At 44.5% G+C, this 27,917-nt stretch overlaps 1 protein-coding gene across 2 annotated transcripts in view; it reads right to left on the bottom strand.

Annotated features, from left to right (window-relative positions):
• Nucleotides 1-3,621: 3,621 nt before the first annotated feature.
• The window catches only part of FAM227A (family with sequence similarity 227 member A), a 71,542-nt gene continuing 47,246 nt past the window's right edge, over nt 3,622-27,917 (bottom strand). For both annotated transcript variants that reach the window (XM_063623073.1, XM_055253215.2), the window contains 5 exons: nt 26,482-26,576; nt 20,978-21,135; nt 18,412-18,564; nt 12,588-12,691; nt 3,622-5,013 (listed from right to left, as the gene is read on the bottom strand). In XM_063623073.1, the coding sequence (XP_063479143.1) occupies nt 4,892-5,013; nt 12,588-12,691; nt 18,412-18,564; nt 20,978-21,135; nt 26,482-26,576 (632 nt within the window). In that variant the 3' untranslated portion in view covers nt 3,622-4,891. The remainder of the gene's footprint in view (nt 5,014-12,587; nt 12,692-18,411; nt 18,565-20,977; nt 21,136-26,481; nt 26,577-27,917) is intronic.

Here is a 27,917-nt window from a genome sequence, read left to right as displayed (position 1 = left end):
CGTTTAGCTAATGGGATTGTCTCTAAGTTTGCTCCCAAATCTTTCTGACAGGATCCTTGTCTTTGATAGCTTCCTTGGTGTCAAGTGACAAGATGTTTCAGGTCTCATGATTTTCCTGCCCTAGACCTGGAACTGATCATTTCTTCAAGGATCCCTAGATCCTTTTAGGGCAAATAGTATTTCAAGACCACAGTCTGGGTCACTGCTGCCGGGTCACTCTTTATTTCTAGGTCATTTCAATTGACAGAATTTTAGGAAATATATATATATTTTTGAGACAGAGTCTCGCTGTGTTGTCCAGGCTGGAGTGCAGTGGCATGATCTTGGCTCACTGTAACCTCCGCTTCCTGGGTTCAAGTGATTCTCCTGCCTCAGCCTTGCGAGTAGCTGGGACTACAGGCAGCTGCCACCACACCTGGCTAATTTTGCATTTTGGGTAGAGACAGGATTTTGCCATGTTGGTGAGGCTGGTCTCAAACTACTGGTGTCAGGCAATCCACCGCCTTGGCCTCCCAAAGTGCTGGGATTACAGGCGTGAGCCACCACACCTGGCTCAGGCTTTTTTTTTTTTTTCCAGACATGGTCTTGCTCTGTCACCCAGGCTGAGTCCAGTAGTGCAATCATAGTTCATGGCAGCCTTAAGCTCCCAGGCTCAAGCGATCCTCCCACCTCAGCCTCCCTAGTAGCTGGGACTATAGGTGTGCACTACCACATCCGACTAATTTTTTATGTTTTTGTAGAGGCAAGGTCTCACTATGTTGCCCTGTTTGGTCTCAAACTCCTGGCCTCAAGCAATCCTCTTGCCTTGGCCTCCCAAAGTGCTGGGATTACAGGTGTGAGCCACCGTGCCTGGCCTGTTCGTTTTTTAACAAAGCTTTATTGAGGTATAATTGACATATAAGAAACTGCACACATTTAAAGTGTGTTTAGGTGTGTATACACCCATGAGCCTTCCACCACAATCAAGACAGTAGACATATCTGTCACCTCCAAAAGTTGATTTGGGTCTCTTTGTAACCCCTTCCAGCTTCCCTCCTATCCCCTCTCTAGCTATCCCTCCTGTTCTTCAGGCAACTGTGTGTTCTAAAACATACATTTCATCATCAATTCACAAGCAATTCAAAATCAGGACTATAGGATTTTAACTTCATCTCTTCTAGTTTAACATCTGAATTTATCTTCTTTCATGCTGAGAATATGGGTTTTCAGCAACACTGGGAATGACAGAATTAGAACATCATACAATTTGCTTTATCCCATGTTACAGCAAATGCTTTTTAAATGTTAGTTCCCTTTGATGCTCTACCCCCCTTCCCTTATAAAGGGCAAATAATTCTTCCCCATAATTTTCCCTTCTAATGTTTACAAAGAGCAGAGACAGGTTTTTTCATATTTAACATCCTGAGAGGCCTACAGCTCTGAGTCCTCAGTAATTTCTGGAAAGGGTCCATGCAGGGATGATCTTGGACTGTGCAACAAATGGTCCTGAGAGACAGAAATGCGGTTTGTCCTGGGCTTAGAAAATAAGGAGACCTTCTTGCTGTACGGGGGCTAATAGTAGCGGTGGATAGGTAAACAGGCAATTCCAATCTACTATGGTAACTGCTGCCATAATGGGATGGCACAGAATGCTGTTGGAGCATAATGCAGTGGAGCATTTGTGCCTACCTTGCTCCTGGTATATTAGGGAAGGCTCCCAAGATGGAGGACATCTAAGCGGGGTCCTGGAGGAAGAGCAGGAATTAGTGACGTTGGCAGTTAACAAAGAGGAGGGAGGAGAAGGCATTTTCAGGTCCAGAAGCAGCAACAGACAAAAGATCCAGAAATAGGAAAGTGTGGTTCCTAGTGAAACTGCAAATGAAGAGTTGACAGTGGCTGGGGTAGTAAAGGGAAGGCGAGAGAGTGTTCTGCTTATCTGCCCCACATGGTGCCTTGTACTCGGCAGGTGCTCACACGTTCTGGTTTCAGAAGACTATATATATATATATATTTTTTTTTTTTTTGAGATGGAGTTTCACTCTTGTTACCCAGGCTGGAGTGCAATGGTGCAATCTCAGCTCACTGCATCCTCCACCTCCCGGGTTCAAGTGATTCTCCTGCCTCAGCCTCCTGAGTAGCTGGGATTATAGGCACCTGCCACTACGCCCGGCTAAATTTTGTATTTTTAGTAGAGATGGAGTTTCTCCATGTTGGCCAGGCTGGTCTCAAACTCCTGACCTCAGGCGATCCACCCACCTCGGCCTCCCAAAGTGCTGGGATTACAGGCATGAGCCACCGCACCCGGCCAAGAAGGGTACACTTTATAACAACAATAACAACAGTAACAGCTTGTGGCAATTACAAAGTGAAAAGTACCGTGCCAAGAACTTTGCACAAATTATCTCATCTAATCCTCACAACAACCCTCCTAGGTAGGCATTCCCTTTCTGCAGTCAAGAAAGCACATTCAGAAAGGTCAAGATGCACAGCTACTATGCTGAGTCACACATCCATATGGTGAAGCAGGGTAGGGATTCAAAGGCCCAAATTTTCTCATGCCAAAGCCTGAGCTCCTTCCCTCTTACCTTTCCTTCATCCCCTTTTACATGAGTAATAGCCTCCAAGGGGGTCACCTAGAGTTCTACTCAGGATTCAAGTAAAGATGTGTATCTGAGGGATGAGCTACATGTCCCAAGATCTGCTTATCTGCTGCTTGGTTTGGGCAAACAGCCATCTGCACCATTTCCTTCCTCTTGGCTGTGACAGGTGAACTGTTCTAGCACAGACCAGATCACTGCCTTGTGGCTTGAAGCTCAAATGATAAAATCTATGCCCCTCAGCCCAGCTGCTGGTCCTCTGGCAAACCAACCCCTGTGCCTGTGCCCCTCAGTGAAATATCTTCTGTCCCAAAGGGCTGCTGGCACACTGGCTTCGCCTGCCTTGGTTTTTCTGATTCCACGCAGCTCTCTATTGGAGCATTAATACATTTATTGGTTTACACATCCTTCTTTTCTCCAGATTGTGAGCCCCATAAGGTCAGGGACTGTGTCTTTATTTATCTCTGTATTCACAGAGCCTAGTGCAGGGATGGTACAGAATAGACATCTAGCAAATACCTAATCATCCCCACCAAGCCCCAGTTTCTTCCTAGGAGAAAATGGAGGTAACAATATCCATCTTGGGGGACTTCCAGGAAGGTTAACTGAGATAATGTCTAAACCAGACTTAGCAGTGCACTTAGCACATAGTAAGTACTCAATAAATGACATTGCCTATGATTACTATTATTATGTTATACAATATTAGATAACTCCAGGCCAGGTGCGGTGGCTCACACTTAGAATCCCAGTGCTTTGGAAGGACAAGGCAGGAGGATTACTTGAAGCCAGGAGTTCGAGACCAGCCTGGGCAACACAGTGAGATCCCATCTCTACAAAAAAATTTCTTTAAAAATTAGCCAGACATGGTGGCACACCTGTAGTCCTAGCTACTTGGGAGGCTGAGGTGGGAGGATCGCTTCAGCCCAGGAATTTGAGGTTGCAGAGAGCTATGACTGTGCCACTGCATTCTAGCCTGGAAAACAGACTGAGATTCTGCCTCTAAAAAATTTAAGTTAGTTAAAATTAATTAAAAAAAATTTTTTTTTGAGACAGAGTTTCGCTCTTGTTGCCCAGGCTGGAGTGCAATGGCATGGTCTTGGCTCACTGCAACCTCTGCCACCTGGGTTCAAACGATTCTCTTGCCTCAGCCTCCCCAGTAGCTGGAATTACAGGTGCCTGCCACAACATCCAGCTAATTTTTGTATTTTTAGTAGAGATGGGGTTTCACCATGTTGGCCAGGATGGTCTCAAACTCCTGACCTCATGATCTGCCCACTTCAGCCTCCCAAAGTGCTGGGATTACAGGCGTGAGCCACTGCGCCCGGCCTAATTTAAAATTTTTTAATTAAAAAAATTAATTTACATTTAAATCCTGACTTTGGCTATGGTAGGAATGAACTTTAATATTCCTTGTCTCATGAACTGGGAGTGACTAAATGTGTCCCTAGTTGCAGTATTATTTTTTGTTTTCTTGTTTCTATTTTAGATTAAATCAGACAACATGTGCATGCTTTACCTATAAAGTTTCTCTCAATTCTTGGACAAAGATTCACTCAAATGAGCTGGAAGGTGAGAGGTTAAGAAGGCAGAAGCCTGGGAGTCACACAGAAACACATTACAGATGTCATGTCCCTGGGCTGAGTTTAGAAAAGATAAGATGTTTGCCAGGCAGAAAGGGGGCATATTGGAAATAGGCTGGCAAGCCCAGTGGTTAGAGGAGCAGGGGGCAAAGGCTCAGAGGCAGCATAATAGAAGCGCCTATCAAATTATCAAATTAATAGTTCTACAAAGCTTGTTACAAAAAATTGCACTCCTCTAGGCCCCTTTTCCTTTTCCCTCACACTTTCCTCTTTTTCCTCTGTCCAATACTTAGAGCATTTAATGTGTTGATACATCTGTCTTCCCTCTACCAGATGGTGACTTCCTTGAGAACAGGGACTGTGTCTTATCTACTGTTAATTACCCAGTGTCTACAGCAGAGAGCTTCGGAAATCTTTCTAAACCTGGGCTTGCTGCTGTGTAAAATGCAGTGGATAATCCCTACTTCATATAGCTGGTATGAAAGTTTAACCTTTGTATGAGGTCATATTTGTAACATACTTACCAACATGTAAGTAATAAAATACCGAAAGAGTAAATTTATGAATAAATGTAGTGACCCAAGCACCAACTCTCTACTCCTGCTTTTCACTCAGCCTAGGAAAAACTACAACGGAATCTTTCCCCTATGGAGAAATCGTGATTCCTATTTCTGTCTTTGGCCACAATTTTCTTATTTTCTTGTTGTTCCACTCCACCTCGTAGCAGAAATATCACGGATTCTGTAGGTGCTTCCTGGTTCTAGGTTGTGGAGCTCCTCGGGGCTTGGAAGTGAGTGGAAAGAAATGTTCAACTTCTGTTTCTCTTCTCTTTCCCTGTCCTCCTTTCCCCTCCTGTGGGGGAAACAAACAAACAAAAACAAAAATTAACTTAAAAAATGTAATTTCTTCAAAGACTTTGCATGTGAGCAGTGGCGTGGCCAGTGGTGATCCTTGTGTGCATGGAATATCGAGGGCGTGCTCCTGCCTCCAGAGAAAGTGGTCGAGCAGGACAGCTGGCATCCACGGCTTCCACATCCCCAGTGCCTCCATCCTTTGTCTTTCACCAGTACTGACAGGAACACTGCTGCGTGGGATCTCAACTGGGCCCCAAAAACCTCTAGGCAGCAGGCAGGTACTACTCCATTGGAGGTGACATCCCTCTGGTGACGCTGAAAACCTGGATTGTGCTTTCTAACTCTGTCTATCTGCTTCACACCTCCAGATGTGAATCTTTCCTATCTGCTTCACACCTCCAGATGTGAATCTTCAGAATATTATTTGCTGGGCTATGGGATGGAGACTAGTCGCACAAGCCTAAAGGACTTCCTTTAAGGGAGGCTGAGGCAGGAGAATGGCGTGAATCCCGGGGGGCGGAGCCTGCAGTGAGCCGAGATCGCGCCACTGCACTCCAGCCTGGGTGAAAGAGCGAGACTCCGTCTCAAAAAAAAAAAAAAAAAAAAAAAAAAGAAAAAGGACTTCCTTTAATATTTCACGAAAGCCCTTCCTTCCTTCCTTCCTCCCTCCCTCTCCCCTCCCCTCCCCTCCCTTCCCTTTCCTTCCCTTCCCTTCCTCCCTTTTTCTTTTTTGTGGGGGGATGGAATATCGCTCTGTCGCCAGGCTGGAGTGCAGTGGCGCGATCTCGGCTCACTGCAACCTCTGACTCCCGGGTTCAAGTGATTTTCCTGCCTCAGCTTCTCAAGTAGCTGGGATTATAGGCATGCACCACCACGCCCAGCTAATTTTTTTTTTTTGTATTTTTTTTTTTAGTAGAGACGGGGTTTCACTATGTTGACCAAGATAGTCCCAATCTCCTGACCTCATGATCCGCCCGCCTTGGCCTCCCAAAGTGCTGGAATTACAGGCGTGAGCCACTGTGCCTGGCCTACACTTCTTCTATTTAGGTTCACTGTCTATATTTGGAAAGAACATGCTACAACTTGAAGGAGAAATCACAAGATATACTAAAAGATATTTTGAAATAAAAACAAAAACATAACACAATAAAACTTATGGAGTGCAGCAAAAGCAGTGCTAAGAGGGAAATTTATAGTTATAAATGCCTATGTTTTAAAAACAAGAAACATCTCAAATCAATAACTTCACTTTATGACTTGTGGGCCTAGCAAAAGCAGCACAAACTAAATCTGAAGCTGGTAGAAGGAAGGAGATTAAGATTAGAGCAGAGGACATGAAATAGAGAATAGAAAAAATAGAAAGTCAATTGAAAGAAACAAAATGTTAGTTATCAACAAAATTAACAAACTGTGAGTTTGAATGACTACCAAGAAAAGGACACACATAGATGAAAGTGAGAACATGATTACCGACCTTACAGAAATAAAGCTTGTAAGAGAATACAAATGCCAATAAATTATATACCTACATGAAATGGAAAACTAGAAATACACAAATTACCAAAACTGACTCAAGAAAAAAATAAAAATTCTGCATAGACTTATAACAAATAAAACGATTGAATCAATAATCAAAAATCTCCCTTTGAACAAAGAAAAATGAAAGACTACAGGGCTTCATTTGTGAATTCTACCAAACCGTTAAGGAAGAATTAACACCAATTCTTCTCAAGCTCTTCCAAAAAATAGAAGAGGTAATAGCATTTCATAGCTCATTTTATGGGGCCAGCATTATGCTGATACCAGAACTAGACAAAGAAATGACAAGAAAAGAAAATTATAGACCACTCTTCCTTAAGAATACAAATGCAGAGGTCTTCAACAAATACTAAAATATTAAAAGGATTATACACCAGGACCAAGTGGGATTTATCTCAGGAATCTGAGGGTAGTTCCCCTCAGTGAAACATAAATCGATCAGTGCATAGAGCACAATAAAGGAATGAAGGGAAAACCCCACATAATTATCTCAAATGATGCAGAGAAAGCATTTGACAAGAACCAACAGCATTTCATGATAATAAACACTCAGAAAAATAGGAATAGAATGGAATTACTCCAGCATGATTATAGACATTTATGATAAAGCCACAGATAACAGCACACTCAATGGTTAAAGACTGAAAGCCTTTCCCTAGGACCAGGGACAGGACAAAATGCCTCCTTTCACGGCTGGTATTCCACTTTGTATCAGAAGCTCTAGACAGATAATTAGGCAAGAAATGAAAGGCATCCAGATTGGAAATGAAGAAGTAAAACTATCTTTATTTACAGACAGCATGATTCTATATGTCGAAAATGCCAACACAGCAAGACCCTGTCTCTACAAAGAAATTTTAGCCAGGCACGGTGGCTCATGCCTGTAATCCCAGGACTTTGGGAGGCCGAGGTGGGTGGATCACCTGAGGTCAGGAGTTCGAGACCAGCCTGGCCAACATGGTGAAACCCTGTCTCTGCTAAAAATGCAAAAATTAGCCAGGCGTGGTGGTGCACACCTGTAGTCCCAGCTACTCAGGAGGCTGAGGCAGGAGACTCATTTGAACCCGGGAAGTGAAGGTCGCAGAGAGCCGAGATTGAACCACTGCACTCCAGCCTGGGTAACGCAGTGACTCTGTCTAAAAAAAAAAAAGGCTGGGCGCAGTGGCTCACGCCTGTAATCCTAGAACTTTGGGAGGCCGAGACGGGCAGATCACGAGGTCAGGAGTTCGAGACCATCCTGGCTAACACAGTGAAACCCTGTCTCTACTAAAAATACAAAAAAAAAAGGTGGGTGTGGTAGCAGGCACCTGTAGTCCCAGCTATGTGGGAAGCTGAGACGGGAGAATGGCATGAAGCTGGCAGGCGGAGGTTGCAGTGAGCCGAGATCACGCCACTGCACTCCAGCCTGGGCAACAGAGCAAGACTCCATCTCAAAAAAAAAAGAAAAAAGAAAAAAAGAAGAAGAAAGCTGTTATAGGTTTAATCATATTCCCCAAAAGACGTATTAAGGTTGTAAACCCCTGTACCCATGAATAAGACCTTTTTTGGAAACAGTCTTTGCAGATGTAATCAAGTTCAATGAAGACATTAGGGTGGGCCTTTATCCAATATGACTGCTGTCTTTAGAAGAATAGATGCAGACAGACATGAGGAAGGCCAGGTGATGACAGAGGCAGAGATTGGAGTGAGGCCTCTACAAGCCAAGGACAGCCACGGACTGCTGGCAACTGCACGAAGCTAGGGAGAAGCAAAGGAAGACTACCCTGAACCCTGCAGAGGAGGCATGGCCCTGCTGACACCTGGACTTTGGACTTTGGCCTCCAGAACTGTGAGAAAATACATTTATGTTGTTTGAAAAAGAAAAGAAATATATATACAGATGCCAAGAGGCAAATAAAGAAAGATAAGAAAATTAGAGGATCAGTCCAGGAGGTCTGACAATTGACTATCATAGTTCCAGAAACAGCAAAGAAAATGAAGGGAATTTTCAAAGAAATAACACAAGCAAAATTCTCAGAATTGAAGGACTCTACCCTCTGGACTGAGAGCACTCCCGATCTCAGTGACGCATATTAAGAAAAGGACTCATACCAAGGTATATCATTGTGAAACTTCAGGATACTAAGAATGAAGACAATATCCTAAAACTTCCCACAGCTGGGAAAACAGTGACCCACAAAGCCATAGGAATCAGAATAGCATGAGACTTCTCAACAGTAAAAGTAGGAGGCAGGAAAAATTTTCCAAAATTCTGTAGAATATTGACTTTTAACTTAGAATTTTATTTCCAGCAAAACATTTGCCAAATATCAATCAAGAACAAAGACATTTTTTCATGTCTGTAATCCCAGCACTTTGGGAGGCCAAGGCGAGAGGATCGCTTGAGCTCAGGAGTTCGAGACCAGCTTGGGCAACACAGCAAGATCTCATCTCTTGGCCGGGCGCAGTGGCTCACGCCTGTAATCCCAGCACTTTGGGAGGCCGAGGTGGGTGGATCACGAGGTCAGGAGATCGAGACCACGGTGAAACCCCGTCTCTACTAAAAAAAAAATACAAAAAATTAGCTGGGCGCAGTGGCGGGCGCCTGTAGTCCCAGCTACTCCGGAGGCTGAGGCAGGAGAATGGCATGAACCCGGGAGGCGGAGCTTGCAGTGAGCCGAGATCGCGCCACTGCACTCCAGCCTGGGCGACAGAGCGAGACTCCGTCTCAAAACAAAACAAAACAAAACAAAAAAGATCTCATCTCTTAAATAATTATTTTATTTTATTTTATTGAGACGGAGTCTCGCTCTGTTGCCCAGGCTGGAATGCAGTGGCGCCATCTCGGCTCACTGCAAGCTCCGCCTCCCGGGTTCACGCCATTCTCCTGCCTCAGCCTCTCCCAGTAGCTGGGACTACAGGCGCCCGCCACCACGCCTGGCTAATTTTTTGTATTTTTAGTAGAGACGGGGTTTCACTGTGGTCTCGATCTCCTGACCTCGGGATCTGCCCGCCTCAGCCTCCCAAAGTGCTGGGATTACAACCGTGAGCCACCACGTCCGGCCTAAATAATTATTTTAAAAATAGAACAAAGGGCCGGGCATGGTGGCTCACACCTGTAATCCCAGCGCTTTGGGAGACCGAGGCAGGCGGATCACCTGAGGTCAAGAGTTTCAGACTAGCCTGGCCAACATGGTGAAACCTCATCTCTGCTAAAAAAAAAAAAAAAAAAAAAAAAAAAAAAAACACGAAAAAAATTAGCTGGGCAGGGTGGCACGTGCCTGTAGTCCCAGCTACTCAGGGAGGCTGAGGCAGGAGAACTGCTTGGACCCAGGAGGAGGAAGTTGCAGTGAGCCAAGATCGTGCCACTGCACTCCAGCCTGGGTGACAGAAGGAGACTTCATCTCAAAAAAAAAAAAAAGGTGTTTTGGATATGCAAAGACTCAAATAATTTCCCATATACTTTTGTTTTGGGAACTGCTAGAAGATGTGCTCCAGCAAAGTGGACATGGCTTTTTAGGTCAGGACTATAAGGAGACAGACTTGGGCTGTCCATGGCCCTGAGGCAGAGGCAGCTTGAAAAAGAAGTCTGCCCACAGAAGGGAAGAGGATCAGGAGACAGAGACAGAGCCTGAAAATATCAAGCTGTCAGGTCTAATATGCCTGCAGATGGCCTGTCATGGCCTTCCCAGTTATTTAAGCTGCTACATTCTCCTTCCATTTAAGCTAGTTTGAGCTGGCTTCCTGGACGTGCAACCAAGGAGCTCTGTCTCATACAGTTCATAAAGTACATAGGCCAATGCTTGGTGCAGAGGAAGTACAAAATCATTAGTAGCCCTTACTACTACCAATAATAACACTAAAACTAAAATGAGAGTGGTGTGAGTAATACATAAAAGAAAGTGAACTTTTTTTTGAGATGGAGTCTCGTTCTGTCTCCAGGATGGAGTGCAATGGCGTGATCTCGGCTCACTGCAACCTCCAGCTTCTGGGTTCAAGCGATTCTCCTGCCTCAGCCTCCCGAGTAGCTGGGATTACAGGCACGTACTGCCATGCCCAGCTAATTTTTTTTTTAAATTTTATTATTATTATACTTTAAGTTTTAGGGTACATGCGCACAATGTGCAGGTTTGTTACATATGTATACATGTGCCATGTCGGTGTGCTGCACCCATTAACTCGTCATTTAGCATTAGGTGTATCTCCTAATGCTATCCCTCCCCACTCCCCCCACCCCACAACAGTCCCCGGAGTGTGATGTTCACCTTCCTGTGTCCATGTGTTCTCATTGTTCAATTCCCACCTATGAGTGAGAACATGCGGTGTTTGGTTTCTTGTCCTTGTGATAGTTTGCTGAGAATGATGGTTTCCAGTTTCATCCATGACCCTACAAAGGACGTGAACTCATCATTTTTTATGGCTGCATAGTATTCCATGGTGTATATGTGCCACATTTTCTTAATCCAGTCTATCGTTGTTGGACATTTGGGTTGGTTCCAAGTCTTTGCTATTGTGAATAGTGCCGCAATAAACATACGTGTGCATGTGTCTTTATAGCAGCATGATTTATAATCCTTTGGGTATATACCCAGTAATGGGATGGCTGGGTCAAATGGTATTTCTAGTTGTAGATCCCTGAGGAATCGCCACACTGACTTCCACAATGGTTGAACTAGTTTACAGTCCCACTAACAGTGTAAAAGTGTTCCTATTTCTCCACATCCTCTCCAGCACCTGTTGTTTCCTGACTTTTTTTTTTTTTTTTTTTTTTGTGAGACGGAGTCTCGCTCTGTCGCCCAGGCTGGAGTGCAGTGGCGCAATCTTGGCTCACTGCAAGCTCCGCCTCCCGGGTTCACGCCATTCTCCTGCCTCAGCCTCTCCGAGTAGCTGGGACTACAGGCACCCGCCACCACGCCCGGCTAATTTTTTGTATTTTTTTTAGTAGAGACGGGGTTTCACCGTGGTCTCGATCTCCTGACCTCGTGATCCGCCTGCCTCGGCCTCCCAAAGTGCTGGGATTACAAGCGTGAGCCACCGTGCCCGGCCTGTTTCCTGACTTTTTAATGATCGCCATTCTAACTGGTGTGAGATGGTATCTCATTGTGGTTTTGATTTGCATTTCTCTGATGGCCAGTGATGATGAGCATTTTTTCATGTGTTTTTTGGCTGCATAAATGTCTTCTTTTGAGAAGTGTCTGTTCATATCCTTCGCCCACTTTTTGATGGGGTTGTTTGTTTTTTTCTTGTAAATTTGCTTGAGTTCACTGTAGATTCTGGATATTAGCCCTTTGTCACATGAGTAGGTTGCGAAAATTTTCTCCCATTTTGTAGGCTGCCTGTTCACTCTGATGGTAGTTTCTTCTGCTGTGCAGAAGCTCTTTAATTAGATCCCATTTGTCAATTTTGGCTTTTGTTGCCATTGCTTTTGGTGTTTTAGACATGACGTCCTTGCCCATGCCTATATCCTGAATGGTATTGCCTAGGTTTTCTTCTAGGGTTTTTATGGTTTTAGGTCTAACATGTAAGTCTTTAATCCATCTTGAATTAATTTTTGTATAAGGTGTAATTTTTGTATTTTTAGTAGAGATGGGGTTTCACCATGTTGGCCAGGATGGTCTCGATTTCCTGACCTCATGATCCGCCCACCTTGCCTCCAAAAGTAGTGGGATTACAGGCGTGAGCCACAGTGCCTGGCCATAAGTGAACTTTTATATGCTCTTTCCTATGTTTTAAGAATTTTCCAGCCTGGGCAACATAGTGATACCCCCATCTCTACAAAAATAAAAAATGAGCTGGGCATGGTGGCACACACTTGTGGTTCCAGCTACTTAGGAGGCTGAAGTGGGATGATTGCTTGAGCCCAGGAGGTGGAGGCTGCAGTGAGCTATGATGGCACCACTGCACTCAGCCTTGAGGAGAGAGTGAGACTCTGTCTCAATAAAATAAAATAAAATAAAATAATTATTATTCTTACACTGTTCACACTTCTACATTTCCCATGGTTTTTGTTCAAATAAACCTTAAAAGAAAGTCAATTTCTCTTTGGAGACTTCCCTTAGTTTTCTTGTCAGGTGATTCCTCATTGACGGCTGAAGGTGGGATGAACATGTGGTTTGCCTTTTTTTTATCTGCTGTTTTTTGATCAATATTCTTCATTTCCCTGGGGGGAAAACACAGAGACATATGGAAAAAGGCTGGAGTGATTAACGTGTCCTCAATGTTCTGTATGTCCTGTAAACTGATAGATCCACGTGACCATTTACGAACCATGTATTGAAGTATAACACAGAAACTAGGAGTGTACAGATTCTAAGTGTGCAGCTCAAGAAATTTTCATATACTGAGCACGCCCATGTAACCAGCACTTGGATCGAGAAAGAGAACGCTGCCAGCTCCTTAGAAGGAGCTGCTCAGTCCCTATCCTACTTCCTTAAGAGCAACCCTGCCCTGATGTCTAGCAGCACAGTTGTGTTTAAAGGCACCGCTTTTATCTGTAGACAAAACTTTGAGAATCACTTTATTAATATAAGGCATGATTAGCTTCTCAACAATATCTTTTTTTTTTTTTTTTTTTTTGAGATGGAGTCTCACTCTGTCACCCAGGCTGGAGTGCAGTGGCACGATCTTGGCTCACTGCAACCTCCGCCTCCTGGGTTCAAGCGATTCTCCTACCTCAGCCTCCTGAGTAGCTGGGATTACAGGTGCATGCCACCATGCCTGGCTAATTTTTTGTATTTTTAGTAGAGACAGGGTTTCACAGTGTTAGCCAGGATGGTCTCGATCTCCTGACCTCGTGATCTGCCCACCTCGGCCTCCCCAAGTGCTGGGATTACAGGCATGAACAACCGTGCCCAGCAACAATATCTTAAACAACAAAAAGTGGATGTATTTAGCAATGCAACTGCTAACACACAGTTACAAACTTCCTCTTGACAAAAAAAATCTTTACTATGATAATTCACCTAATAAGAATTTATTTATTAAACAACAGTATCCTTTATTTCTGAAATATACAAGCTATAAACTTAATCCTGGATATTCTATATGAATTTAATGTTAATTTTAAACTAGTTCTGAACTTTAAAACGTTCTGGCCATGGAATAGAAGGGTTATTTGCAACTTCCAGAAGAAATGCATTTCTTCTTTTTTTTTTTTTTGAGACGGAGTCTTGCTCTGTCGCCCAGGCTGGAGTGCAGTGGCGCGATCTCGGCTCACTGCAAGCTCCACCTCCCCAGTTCACGCCATTCTCCTGCCTCAGCCTCCAGAGTAGCTGGGACTTCAGGCGCCCGCCACCACGCCCGGCTAATTTTTTGTATTTTTAGTAGAGACAGGGTTTCACTGTGTTAGTCAGGATGGTCTCGATCTCCTGGCCTTTGTGATCCACCCGCCTTGGCCTCCCAAAGTGCTGGGATTACAGACGTGAGCCACCGCGTCCGGCCAGAAATGCATTTCTTTGGACTCATCTTCCTTTGAATTGGATGAAATGTGGACCTGGTGGCTGGAACTTGAGCAGCCATTTCTTACCATGAAGCTAAATCATGGGCTGAAGCTAGTGGAGCAATATGATAAAAGATCTTGAGACCCTGTAACTATGAACTTTCATATCTACTGGAGAGCTTGTAAATGAGAGAAAAGAAATTGTAATAAATTTTAGCCACTGTTTGAGTTTTTCTGTCACTCTAAGCCAAACCTAATTATAACTGATACAATTACCTACCTATGGGCCTAGTTCTCAGAAAAGTCTTTACAGACCTTAATTTATTTGATCAATACAACCCTACAAAGTAGGAAATACTATCAAATGACTGAAGTGCAACAAAACAACTGAGGATCAGTGAGCTGTGTGCAAATAACCCTTCCATTTTTATTCCATGGCTAGAACTTAGCCCCATAGCCAGACCTACCTGTGGCCTTAAAAAGGCAAAAATAGTTTAATAGTCCATGGTCACAGAACCAGTAAGTAAAAAGACCTTATTTATTTATTATTTAGAGACAGGGTCTCACTCTGTCACCCAGACTGGAGTGCACTGGCGTGCTCCTGGTTCACCGCAACTTCTGCCTCCCAGGCTCAAGTGATTCTCCTGCCTCAGCATCCTGAGTAGCTGGGATTACAGGTGTATGCCACTACCACCCAGCTATTTTTTCTATGTTTAGTAGAGATGGGGTTTCACCATGTTGGCCCGGCTGGTCTCAAACTCCTGACCTCAAATGATCCACCCGCCTTGGCCTCCCAAAATGCTGGGATTACAGGTGTGAGCCACTGTGCCCAGCCTTCTACCTTATGTTTAAATAGCCCCTGTTACCTACCACCTGATCTTGCCTTTTTGATGCAGAATTTTATTCCTTCTGCTTCCTAGGAATCCCACCCATCCACGGGGACATACATCTTCCCCTTCACGTCCCAGGCTCTGCCTTCCTACTTTGGCCTTGTTGAGACTGCCCTCTACCAAGTCGCCTACCTGTCTCTGCCCCATGTTTTGGAGTCTGGCCACCACATTGCTGCTTGCTGCTTCCCTACTGTCCTTTGTCCGCTTGGTTTTATGGTCAGTGTGTCTGCATGTATGGACTCTCCTCCTTCCCTTCTGGTCACTCCTCCCCTTACAGAATATTCTGTCCTCCCTGATGTATGTGGTTGCCCTCCAAGGTTCTGTCCTGAACCTCAGCTTCCACGTCTATAAAATGGGGATAAGTAAATAATTGTACCACTTTAAACATACTGTCTTATAACCGAAATTTTGGTCCAATAATATGTTGTGACCACCTTTCCTTGGAAAATAAAAACAGAGGGACGTTTTTCTTGGCTGCAGAGTATGGAGGTATGACAGTTTATTTAACCAATCATCTTTTGATGAACACTAATGCTGAACTGCATTCCTGTGGTGGTAGTGGTAGTGATGTCTAACGGGGTTTTGTGAACGTGTGTAGTCTGTGTCCCATAATATTTTATAAATAACTCAATTGTGGCCGGGCACGGTGGCTCATGCCTGTAATCCCAGCACTTTTGGAGGCTGAGGAGAGCAGATCACGAGGTCAAGAGGTCGAGACCATCCTGGCCAACATGGTGAAACCCCATCTCTACTAAAAATACAAAATTAAAAGGCTGGGCACGGTGGCTCACGCCTGTAATCCCAGCACTTTGGGAGGCCAAGGCGGGTGGATCACGAGGTCAGGAGATCGAGACCATCCTGGCTAACATGGTGAAACCCTGTCTCTACTAAATATAAAAAATTAGCCAGGCGTGGTGGTGGGTGCCTGTAGTCCCAGCTACTCAGGAATTTGAGGCAGGAGAATGGCATGAACCTGGGAGGTGGAGGTTGCACTGCACTCCAGCTTGGGCGACAGAGTGAGACTCCGCCTAAAAAAAAAAAAAAAAAAAAATTAGCCGGGCGTGGTGGCATGAGCCTGTAATCCTAGAAACTTGGGAGGCTGAGGCAGGAGAATTGTTTGAATCCAGGGGGCGGAGGCTGCAGTGAGCCGAGATCGCACCACTGCACTCCAGCCTGGTGACAGAGCGAGACTCCGTCTCAAAAAATATATAAAAATAAAAATAAAACTCAATTGTATTACATTGCATAACAAAGTATTTATCTACATGTTCATATTTTTCTGTCCTTCTTATCATGGGAGACATGGATAGCTGTCTAGCCAATAGCAATTCCCTCTTTCTCATTCGTAAACTGAATCCCATTTTGTTTTGGACAACAAAGTGCCTCGTTCTATGGAAGGTCCAGTCCAGTCATGGAAATCTCATCCTCCTTGGCCAGATATTTCCCATGCTTCCCTTGAAGACAGGGTGGCTCCATGAAAGAGTTATAGGGGCATGCAGGAAAGACATGAGAGAGACAAAGAAGGATAAAAGAAAGTGAGCTATTCTTTATGGAAAAATGCCAGTTAATACATGTAGAAGGAATGGCAGAAGTAGAAAAATCACCATTTTGCAACCTTTTTTTTTTTTTTTTTTTGAGACGGAGTCTTGCTCTGTCGCCCAGGCTGGAGTGCAGTGGCGCAATCTCGGCTCACTGCAAGCTCCACCTCCTGGGTTCACGCCATTCTCCTGCCTCAGCCTCCCGAGTAGCTGGGACTACAGGCACCCGCCACCACGCCCGGCTAATTTTTTTGTATTTTTAGTAGAGACGGGGTTTCACCATGGTCTCGATCTCCTGACCTCGTGATCCTCCCGCCTCGGCCTCCCAAAGTGCTGGATTACAAGCATGAGCCACCGCGCCCGGCCTTCATTTTGCAACCTTAAATGTAATAGTGAATCAGGCAAAAACCATTGATGAGTGCTAAAACCACTGTGTGAAAGATGTTGGGGGAGCACATTCACACAGTCTAGGAGAATCACATCATTTATTCTTGACTAATTAGAAAGACAAACATGTGCTCTTACAATACAGAGATCTGACAGATACCAGTTTAACCAAGTGTTTAAACTTAGCATCACCAGCAGCGGGGCAACCTGACATGATATGCCTCCTAATAGGATGCAATGTAAATATACAACATCATCTGTGAAAGATTCTGGGCAAAATGATTTAACTTGAATCTAATCAAACCTCTAGTATAGACCTAACGTCCAGTGTAGAGGAAACATAGGCTATACTGGAACAAAGTCAATGATACTTTGAGGAAACATCAGAAAAACCCAGAATGTGGCTTGAGCTTTTCAAAAAAGCCCATGTCATAAAAAACAATTAATAAAAGCGGGGGGGGGACAGGATACTGTTATAGATTCAAAGACACCAAAGAGATAAAACTAAATATAATTTCTGGCTAGGCACGGTGGCTCACGCTTATAATCTCAACAGTTTGGGAGGCTGAGGTCGGGGCAGATCACCCGAGGTCAGGAGTTTGAGACCAACCTGGCAACATGGCAAATCCCCTTCTCTACTAAAATTAGCCGGGCATGGTGGTGCACACCTACACTCCCAGCTACTCAGGAGGCTGAGGCAGGAGGATTGCTTGAGCCCAGGAGGCAGAGGCTGCAGTGAGCCAAGATCACACCACTGCACTCCAGCCTGGGCAACACAGTGAGACTCTGGCTCAAAAAACAAAAAACCAAATATAATTTGTGATTCTTGATTGGATCCTAGAGCAGCAGGTGAAGCCAAAGAAGGCACATTGAGTTAGGCACAGTGGCTCATGTCTGGAATCCCAGCACTCCAGAGGAGGCTAAGGCAGGAGGATCACTTGAACCCAGGAGTTCGAGGCTGCAGTGGGCTGTAATTGAGCTGCTGCACTCCAGCCCAGGTGAATGAGTGGGACCCTGTCTCTAAAAATAAAAATACACTTTGGGGACAATTGGGGAAATTTGAATTTGGATTGGATATTAGAGAGAGAAAGCAAATGGGACAAAATGTGAATAGTTGGCAAATGCCTGATGGACAGTTCAGTGTACTATCAACTTTCTGAAAGGTTTTTCTAAGTAAAATAAAAATTCTGAAAAAGGCAGAAGACAGAGGAAAATGTCCATAATATGCTGCTAGTGGGAAAAAACAGGTCTAAAAAACAGACGACAGTATGACTCTACTACTTTATTTAGTGATACAGATATATGGGCCCAGAAAAAAAAGACTGGAAGGATTTATAGGAAAATGTTGGCGATGTGTATCTCTTGGTACTTTTATGTGGTTTCCAGGTCCTTTGTTTGCTTTCATTGAACACATAATGTTTTTGTAGTTAGAAAAAAAAATAACAACAAAAAAAGCTCTGGTCTCTGTTATTAGGAGTTTATATTCTGACCACAAGAAAGCTGATTATGCTTATGATAGCTACAGGAAACCCCCCCGCCCCCACCAACCCATTTAAAAATGATGATGATGATGTGCTGCAAAAGATAAGTGCTGCAACAATGGCATTCCCCAAAGCCCCTTCCATACCTGGAGAAGTTGTCTTGCAGTTCCTTTAGATGCTTGTCAAAATAATTCCATTCAGTCCAGTGACGCTGGTACAACTGATTGAGGTTGTCTTTCCGCTTCTTCATGCTGCACAGGGTCTCGTTGATGACATCAGTATATGTTGGGGTGCAGTCAGTGGCTTCTGCTGTCAAGGAAATCCCCGTACTGTGGAACTGTGTTGACGCTGCATTGTTAGTGGCATGAGCGCAGTGCACGGGGAAGAGGGGCATGGAGGACAGAGCAGGGAAAATGCCCTGTGTTTCTGGATAAGATACCTGAAATCTGAGCAGGAGATGACTCTCCTGCTCTTTGACTATGGCCTGCTTTGGAGGGAAGAGGCCATCCTATCTGTGGCCAGGCATTCTCTACGTAGGAATAAAGTCTTTCTCTACCCCTGTGGATGGAAGGCAGGGCTAAGAAATACTTTTTTAGACTGTCACCTGAAATTCTTACTCTATTATCACAGCAGTGGATAGGAAGGGCTCCCAGTTTTCCTTTTCTCTCAGCTCAAGGCCTCATTCTCCATCTCGTTTGTATATAAAAATATTCTCGGCCAGGCGGGGTGGCTCACGCCTGTAATCCCAGCACTTTGGGAGGCCGAGGCAGGCGGATCACGAGGTTAGGAGATCGAGACCATCCTGGCTAACACTGTGAAACCCCATCTCTACTAAAAACACAAAAAATTAGCTGGGCATGGTGGCACACGCCTGTAATCCCAGCTACTTGGGAGGCTGAGGCAGGAGAATTGCTTGAACCCAGGAGGCGGAAGTTGCAGTGAGCCGAAATCGCACCACTGCACTCCAGCCTGGGCAACAGAGTGAGACTCTGTCTCAAAAAAAAAAAAAAAAAATTATCCCTCTGCTCTGCCCTCCTTCCACCCTTTCTTGATTGGTTAGAATCTCAGCTACACTTGCCACAAGCTGTGGGACCTCAGACAAGATAGCAGTCATCCTCTGTGCCTCCATTTCCATATCTGTAAAACAGAGATAATAATGCCCACCTTAGATGATGTTAATCATAATCATGGTAGTTATTTATGTAGTACCAGCTGTATGCCATTTAATCCTTATCACAACACTGTAAGTTTGGTATAACTATCCAAATTTTAGGAATGAGTAGATAAAGATATTGAGCTTGGAGGTCGAGCTGTGCACATAAGATCTCAAAGCCAGTGGTTGCTAAACTGGGACTCAAATCTAGGGCCGCGTATTCCAACCCAGGTTCCTTCCACTACACTTAACTGTCTTTAGAGAACAAGGAAGTGATGTTTGGGAAAACATGTTGCACGAAATAAAACACTATGAAATGTGAGTTGTTGTTATTACTCTCTCCCTATAGAACATGTAAATAAGTTTGTGGACATGGAGTTCTATGCAGAAGACGCAAAGTCCTCCTAGTTCATTACGAAACTCCTCCTGTTGGGGAGCTCAATGTAGACGTGGATCATCCCAGCCCTTGTTATCTGCCAGGCACTAGCCTTTATCTCTGTTGTGTCTGTAATCTGCATAATAGCCCTATGAGGCATGTACTCTTATCCCTATTTCACAGGTGAAAAAAATGAGGCACAGAGAGAAGCTGGAACTTATCTCAAATCACTTAGTTTGCAGTAGAGTTGGTTCCTGAGTCCAGGTCTATCTGAACCAATAGACCAGTTTGATTCCAAATAGAACCCGTGTTCTCTGACTCCTATGGTAAGCTGCTAAGACTCAGGACACCAATATATGCCACACTTGTTTTCTTCTTCTTTTTTTTTTTTTGAGATGGAGTTTCACTCTTGCTGCCCAGGCTGCAGTGCAATGGCGCGATCTCGGGTCACTGCAACCTCCGCCTCCCGGGTTCAAGCGATTCTCCTGCCTCAGCCTCCCGAGTAGCTGCGATTATACAGGCATGCACCACCAGGCCCGGCTAATTTTTTTTGTATTTTTAGTAGAGACGGGGTTTCACCATGTTGGTCAGGCTGGCCTCAAACTCCTTACCTCAGATGATCCACTCATCTCGGCTCTCACAGTGCTGGGATTACAGGCGTGAGCTACCACGCCTGGCCAACCACACGTGTTCTCTTGAGATCTGAGCTTTCTATTAGATCTTTAGGATGAATGGCAACAGGGCCAGGAATTTGCTAATGGGTCTAAGGAAGGAGTGTGTCTGAGGAGGGTGTTAGATGAAACATACATGTGGACAACAAAATTCCTGGTCAGTACATACTCTGGGGTCAACGAGTGTCTGGGAAGCATTATTTAGTTTCAATATATGTTAGAATACCAAGTTAGCACATTCATTCTGGTAGGTGGAAAAGAGATTTTGCACACAAGGAAATTTGACACACCCTGGGGTCTCACGGCCAGTTCACAAGGCTGGCTCTAGGATTTGGAACTAAGATGAGCACGATTCTGACCCTGAGGCTCGCACCACTGGCCACCTCTGGCGAGTACACATGGTGTGCCAGGCGCTGTGCTAAGGCCTGGATGCCATTCCCTGACCTTTGCTTCTCGGAAGAGGATGCGGGGGCCTGGAGCAGTGCGTACCCTGCCCACAGTGACAAGGATATGGGGTGCTCGTGGTCTTTTCCCTTCTGACTATCAACACATTCTTGCCGTGCTGCTGCAGATTGGCGTAGTTCTGGAGAAAGTACACAATCAGAGGGCTCTTCCCATAAATGTTGAAGAGGTTTGAAGTCAGCTCAGGGCTTTTGCAGGCAGCACATGACTGAGGATGAAAGAAAAAGGAAAAATAAAGGATATTGTCATTTTTACAGTCTGTATGAAGAACCAGAAAGGCATCAAAGCACTCATGTCCTCTGATCCAGTAATTCCAGTTTTAGGATGTATCCTAAGAAAATTACTCAACATAAAGCAAAAAAAGGTCAAGGGGCAAAGATGTCCACTGCAGAGATGTTTACTATACATAGCAAAATATGAGAATAACTTAAATGTTCAAGGAGAAGACATTCATCTCTTTACCCAAAGGAATGGTATGTCACTATTAAAATGTTTATGAAGAGTTGATAACCTAAAAAAGGCTTCAGGTATAATAGTAAATTTTTAAATACTGAGATGCAAAGTTTGATAGTGTTTTTATGTTTATATGCAAAGTTTGATATGTGTGTGTGTGTATAGATATATATTTTATTTTATTTTATTTTGTTTTTGAGACTTGGGTCTCAATCTATTGCCCAGGCTGGAGTGCAGTGGCACAATCTCAGCTCACTGCAACCTCCATCTCCTAGATTCAAGCAATTCTCCTGTCTCAGCCTCCTGAGTAGCTGGGATTACAGGGGCCCACCAGCCACCATGCCCGGCTAATTTTTGTATTTTTAGTAGAGACAGCGTTTCACCATGTTGGCCAGGCTGGTCTCAAACTCCTGACCTCAGGTAATCTGCCTGCTTTGGCCTCCCAAAGTGCTTGGATTATAGGCATGAGCCATCGTGCCCAGCCGACAGTGTTATATATTTTATAGAAAATAATTTAGTAAAAGCCAGGTGCGGTAGCTCACACCTGTAATCCCAGCACTTTGGGAGGCCGAGGCAGATCGCAAGGTCAGGAGATCGAGACCATCCTAGCCAACATGGTAAAACCCCGTCTCTACTAAAAATACAAAAATTAGCTGGGCGTGGTGGTGTGCGCCTGTAGGCCCAGCTACTCAGGAGACTGAGGGAGGAGAATCGCCTGAATCTGGGAGGCAGAGGTTGCAGTGAGCCGAGATTGCACCATTGCGCTCTCAGCCTGGCGACAGAGTGAGACTCCGTCTCAAAAAAAAAAAAAAGAAAAAAGAAAATTATTTAGTAAAAAACAGATAGATGAGAGACTGGAAGACTCTTACCAAAACATTAATAATCCATTCAGCAAATATGTATTGAGTGATTACTATGTATAAATACTATTTTAGGTGCTGGAGATTCAGCAGAGAACGAGACAAATTCCAGCCCTTATGGAGTTTGCATTACAGTTGGAAGAAAACAATGAAAAAAATCAATAAATAAAAGAATAACTTGATATGATGAATACTAATAAGATCAATCAGGCCAGGGTATGGAGAGTGGTAGGGAGGAGAGGACTGGGGTTCCATGGGGTGATCAGGGAAGGCTGTGAGTAGGTGAGACCCCAGGGATCCTGAATGCTGTGGGGGAGCGAGCCATGGGAAGGTCTATCAGGAGTTGTTCCTGGCTAAGAGGACAGCAGGTGCAACAGATCCAGCCACTGATATGTGCTTGGTGTGGCTGAGGGGCAGAAATGAGGTGGCTCACAGGGGTGGGGGCAGGTGCAGAGGGAGCAGGCGCTGTGGTCATGGTGAGGAGCTGGGATATTTTTCTAAGGGTCATGGAAGCTACTGGCAGATTCTGAGCTGGGGTAAAATATAATCTGAGTAATCTGTTAAGGTCTCTTTGACTGATGTGAGGAGAAATGACTGTGATGGGTAAGAATGGGCGCAGAAGAGTAGTCAGGAGGCCCCTGCAGGAGTTGGGGAATTGCTGATGGGGCCCAGGACTTGGTGGTTGCAGACAAGGGGTGAGAAGTGAGCAAATTTACAACATATGATAAAGGAGAACTGGCAGGATTTGCTGACGGACTCGACTCTACGTAGGTGTGAGAAAGAGAACAGTCTAGGGCGGCTCAGAGGGCTTGGGTGTCAGCTGCTCAGGTGGGACAATCTGGGGAGGAACAGGCTGGGGTGGTGGGAAAGTCGAGTCCCATTTTGGATGCTATTTGAGATGCTAATAGACAGCCAAGAGGAAACAGATCAGAAAGAGAACAGGCTGGGGCCAAGAATGGTTTGTTTTCTTCTGCCTTTTTCCGAAAGTGACAATACTGCTTTTGTGTTTAAAAAAAAAATACATCTTATTTTGAAGAAGCAGTTATACCTTAATGGAACAAAAATTCCACCTCATGAATAAAGGCTGCAGCAGTACCCAATCACACTATTTTCTAATCCTGTTCTAATGGGATAGGGTTGCATTTAATTAATCGTCTAATGGGATTTCTTCTGTCTCCAGCAAGGTTTCTCAACCTCAGCACTACTGACATTTGGGGCTGGATATTTCTTTGTTGTGGGAGGCTGTCCTGTGCATTGTAGGATGCTGAGGAGCATCCCTGGCCTCCCCCAATGTCCCCCTGCCCCCAGTTGTAACAACTAGAAATGTCTCCAGAGCTGGCCAAATGTCTCCCAAGGGACAAAATTGCCCCAGTTGAGAACCACTATTCTAACAGCAAGATACCACTGGAATCACAGAAACCTGGAGTTAGCAGGGAATTTATAGATCATTTGGTCCAGTGATTCTGACACGCTGTCTCCTAATGGGGGCCATGCTGTGTCCAGTGGTCACCAGGGAAATGAGGGAAACAAGGAAAAATCTACACGAGTCTAAGTAAATTGATTCACTTTAAGGACCTTTTTAAATTTTTTGCTTTGTGATATTAATGACTTTCTTTTATAAAATGCTACTGATGACAGACAGCAGTCTTTTGTTTTAATGAATTTACTTAGTAAAAAAAAAATTTTTTTTCAAAGCCTACGAAAGTCCAGCATCTAGGATCCACTAATGCAGTGCAAGGTTTCTCTGAGGGTCATTCTTTTGGCAACCCAGCATCCTTCCCCTTTCCTAACAGCCCCTGACTCGTGTGTTTTTGAGGGGGTGATCTGGCCTCTACTGCATTTGGGCTTGAAGTTTTTTGTTGTTGTTGTTGTTGTTGAGACGGAGTCTCGCTCTGTCACCCAGGCTGGAGTGCAGTGGCGCGATCTCTGCTCACTGCAACCTCTGCCTCCTGGGTTCAAGCAGTTCTCCTGCCTCAGCCTCCCGAGTAGCTGGGATTACAGGCACCTGCCACCATGCCTGGATAATTTTTGTATTTTTAGTAGAGGTGGGGTTTCGCCATGTTTGCAAGGCTGGTCTCGAACTCCTGACCTCAGGTGATCTGCCCACCTCGACCTCCCAAAGTGTTTGGATTACAGGTGTGAGCCACCATACCCAGCCAACTAATATTAATTTTAAAATTATTTGCATTACTGTGGGCTGGGAGCGGTGGCTCACACCTACAATCCCTTTGGGAGGCCAAGGTGGGCTGCCATCATTTGAGGTTGAGTTTGAGACCCGCCTGATCAACATGGCGAAACCCCATCTCTACTAAAAATACAAAAATTAGCTGGGCGTGGTGGCACACACCTGTAATCCCAACTACTTGGGAGGCTGAGGCAGGAGAATAGCTTGAACCCAGGAGGTGGAAGTTGCAGTGAGCCAAGATCGCACCGCTGCACTCCAGCCTGGGCAACAGAGCAAGACTCCGTCTCAAAAAAAAAAAAAAAATTATTTGCATTCCTGTGGTATGGGCTCCCCTCTCCTCATCTCTTTAAACTTCAGTAAAGTCTTCCATTCTTCTATATACACAAATACATGCACACAGAGGCCTTGTGTGAGTGGTTTTTGTAAAAATCATTAGAGTTCCACATTTGGGCTGATGCAGTTAGTATGTGTATAGTCTATGTAGACCAGACCAGGAGCTTAGTGCCAGGAAAACATCAGGCCCCCAGAGGTCACAAACATATTTGAGAGGGTACTAGACTTCAAACAAATTAGATAACAAATGCTTAAGCCAATTTTTAGTGAAATTCCAAGGAATAGAGTGACCCCTGGTGATACTGGGGGGTTATGTGAGTAAAGATTTTATTGAGAATAGGTGATAATATAAAATATTGGGAAAAAATTGGGGAAGATGTTTTATATAATCTTAGAATGGTAAAATGCTTAGCAAGAAATGAAATCTAAAAGCCATAAGAGACTACTAAATATGACTATAATAATTAAAAACTTCTAACATAAAACACTGCGATTAAAGTCAAAAGATTAGCTCAGGGGCAGTGGCTCATGCCTGTAATGCCAGCACTTTGGGAGGCCAAAGGGGGCGGATCACCTGAGATTGCGAGTTCGAGACCAGCCTGGCCAACATGGTAAAACCCCATCTCTATTAAAAATACAAAAATTAGCCGGGTGTGGTGGCACACGCCTGTAGTCCCAGCTACTGGGGAGGCTGAGACATGAGAATCACTTGAACCCAGGAGGCGGAGGTTGCAGTGAGCTGAGATGGCACCACTGCACTCCAGCCTGGGCGACAGACTGAGACTGTCTCAAAAAAACAAAAACAAAAAACAAGAAATCTACATTCCTCGTGGTACTTGGCCCAAATTCTATGGCCAACTTCCTTGCTAGCTGGTGCCTGGGGAAGCTCCCAAACCTCTCACCCTGTTCTGGTCCCACTACACAAGACTGAAGTTCCTATTGATATAAACTACCATCCACTGAGGTTTGCGGGGAAGGGGAAGAGGAGAGAATGATGCTAGTGACTTTCCTGTGCTGGGCACTGCGCTGGAGGGAAAGCTCGGTGATTGAGAGCTTAGGCTCAGAGCCAGGCAGATCTGCATGCAAATCTTGGTTTTATCACTTTTTTGCTTTTTATTTTTTTATTTTATTTTTTGAGATGGAGTCTCACTCTGTTGCCCAGGCTGGAGTGCAGTGGCAGGATCTTGGCTCACTGCAACGTCCGCCTCCCAGGTTCAAGCGATTCTCCTGCCTCAGCCTCCCAAGTAGCTGGGATTATAGGCAGGCACCACCATGCCCAGCTAATTTTTGTATTTTTTAGTAGAGACTGGGTTTCACCATGTTGGCCAGGCTGGTCTCAAACTCCTGACCTCAAGTGATCCACCTGCGTCGGCCTCCCAAAGTGCTGGGATTACAGGCATCAACCACTGCATCCATCCAGCCTTTATTTTTTTATTATTGTTATTTATTTTTTTACTTTTAGTATCACTTATTTGCTTTGTGATATTTGACAAATTGGGTACCTGCTCCCAGCATCACTTTGCTCATTAATAAACTGGAGAATAACAATAGTAACTATCTCAGAGGACTGTGACAGTAAAAGAAAATGCACTGTTTACATAAGGTTTGGCATAGTACCTGGCATATAGTAAATATTCATTAAATGTTAATTATCATTTTCTTACCACATCTCTCACCCCCTTTGGAATCACCTTTACTATTAAATTTCCAATCATGTGCTCACCTTTTTAGGAAACATATTCTCACATTCTCTTGCTTCTGATATCCTCTTGACTTCTTGTGTAGGTTTCTTCAAGACCAGGGTCTGACAATGATGCTCTGTCAATGTGACAGCAAGAAAATGACCATTAGGTTCAAGCAATTCTCGTGCCTCAGTCTCCTGAGTAGCTGGAATTACAGGTGTGTGCCACAGCACCCAGTTAAATTTTGTAGTTTTAGTAGAAACGGGGTTTCGCCATGTTGACCAAGCTGGTCTCAAACTCCTGGACTCAAGTGATCTGCCCACCTCGGCCTCCCACAGTACTGAGATTACAGGCGTAAGCCACTGTGCCCAGCTAAAGAAGTGTTTAGAGGGAAGTCTCTAGCCTTAAATAAATGCTCATATTAGAAAAGAAGGTCTCATTTCATTCGGTTCAAATATTTCCTAATTTCCCTTGGCAACTCCTCTTTGACACATGGGTCTTGGTGAAGTGAATATATATGTAAGCTCTGGGGGACTTGCAAAGTTTCCCACAAATATTTACCTCTATTTAGAGCCCTGCCTAAACCTCTTGATCAGTGGTCCCCAAGCTTTTTCTTTAACAGTTTTATTGGGACAAAATTCACATACTAACTTCTCTGAGCATCCATTTCTCCCTCAAGAAAAAGAATAAAGTTTAAATAACAATAATGATGTGAAATTACCTAGGATGATACTGAACAGTTCCTGTTCTGTGTTTTCTTATATTCTGTATTTGTCTATTTGCCATCCATTAATTACCAGGGCTAGACTAACAAAGTGGCTAACATACCTCTCCTACAATCCAGAGGGCACACTTTGAACCAACTCTTTTCTCTAACTCACACACTAAACCAACTAGGGACAGCCCCTATGCCCCAGAGCCCATTGGAATTATTCAATCCAGCCAATTCTAAACTTTTTTTTTTTTTTTTTTGAGACACGGTCTCACTGTCACCCAGGCTGGAGTGCAGTGGCTCAGTCATGACTCACTGTAGCCTCAACCTCCCGGACTCAAGCGATCCTCTCACCTCAGCCTCCTGAGTAGCTCGGACTACAGATGTGCACCACGGTGTCCAGCTAATTTTAAAATTTTTTTGTAAAGACAGGGTCTCGCTATGTTACTCAGGCTGGTCTCAAATTTCTGGGCTCAGACAATCCTCCTGCCTCAGCCTCCCAAAGTGTTGGGATTACACTGTAACGTACCCAACTAATCCTAAACTGGTTACCATGCCTTGCTTTGTCTTTCCTGCTGAAACTTCAGAAAAGAGTGTGGCCTGTCCCTTCCCCACGCTCCTTTCTGCCTCCTGGCCAGCACTGGTGCTTCCCCCTGTGGCCCTGCATGATGTGCTGAGTTTAATGTTACTCGCGATTTCCAGGAGGAATTGCCAGGGGAATTGCGAGTAACATGAAACTTTTCTTTCAATGGCACTGACCTCTCT

The sequence above is a fragment of the Symphalangus syndactylus genome, chromosome 18, assembly GCF_028878055.3.
Source record: "Symphalangus syndactylus isolate Jambi chromosome 18, NHGRI_mSymSyn1-v2.1_pri, whole genome shotgun sequence".
Lineage (NCBI taxonomy): Eukaryota > Metazoa > Chordata > Mammalia > Primates > Hylobatidae > Symphalangus > Symphalangus syndactylus.
Note: the sequence above shows the minus strand (reverse complement) of the source record. Positions and strands in the feature narration are given on the sequence as shown.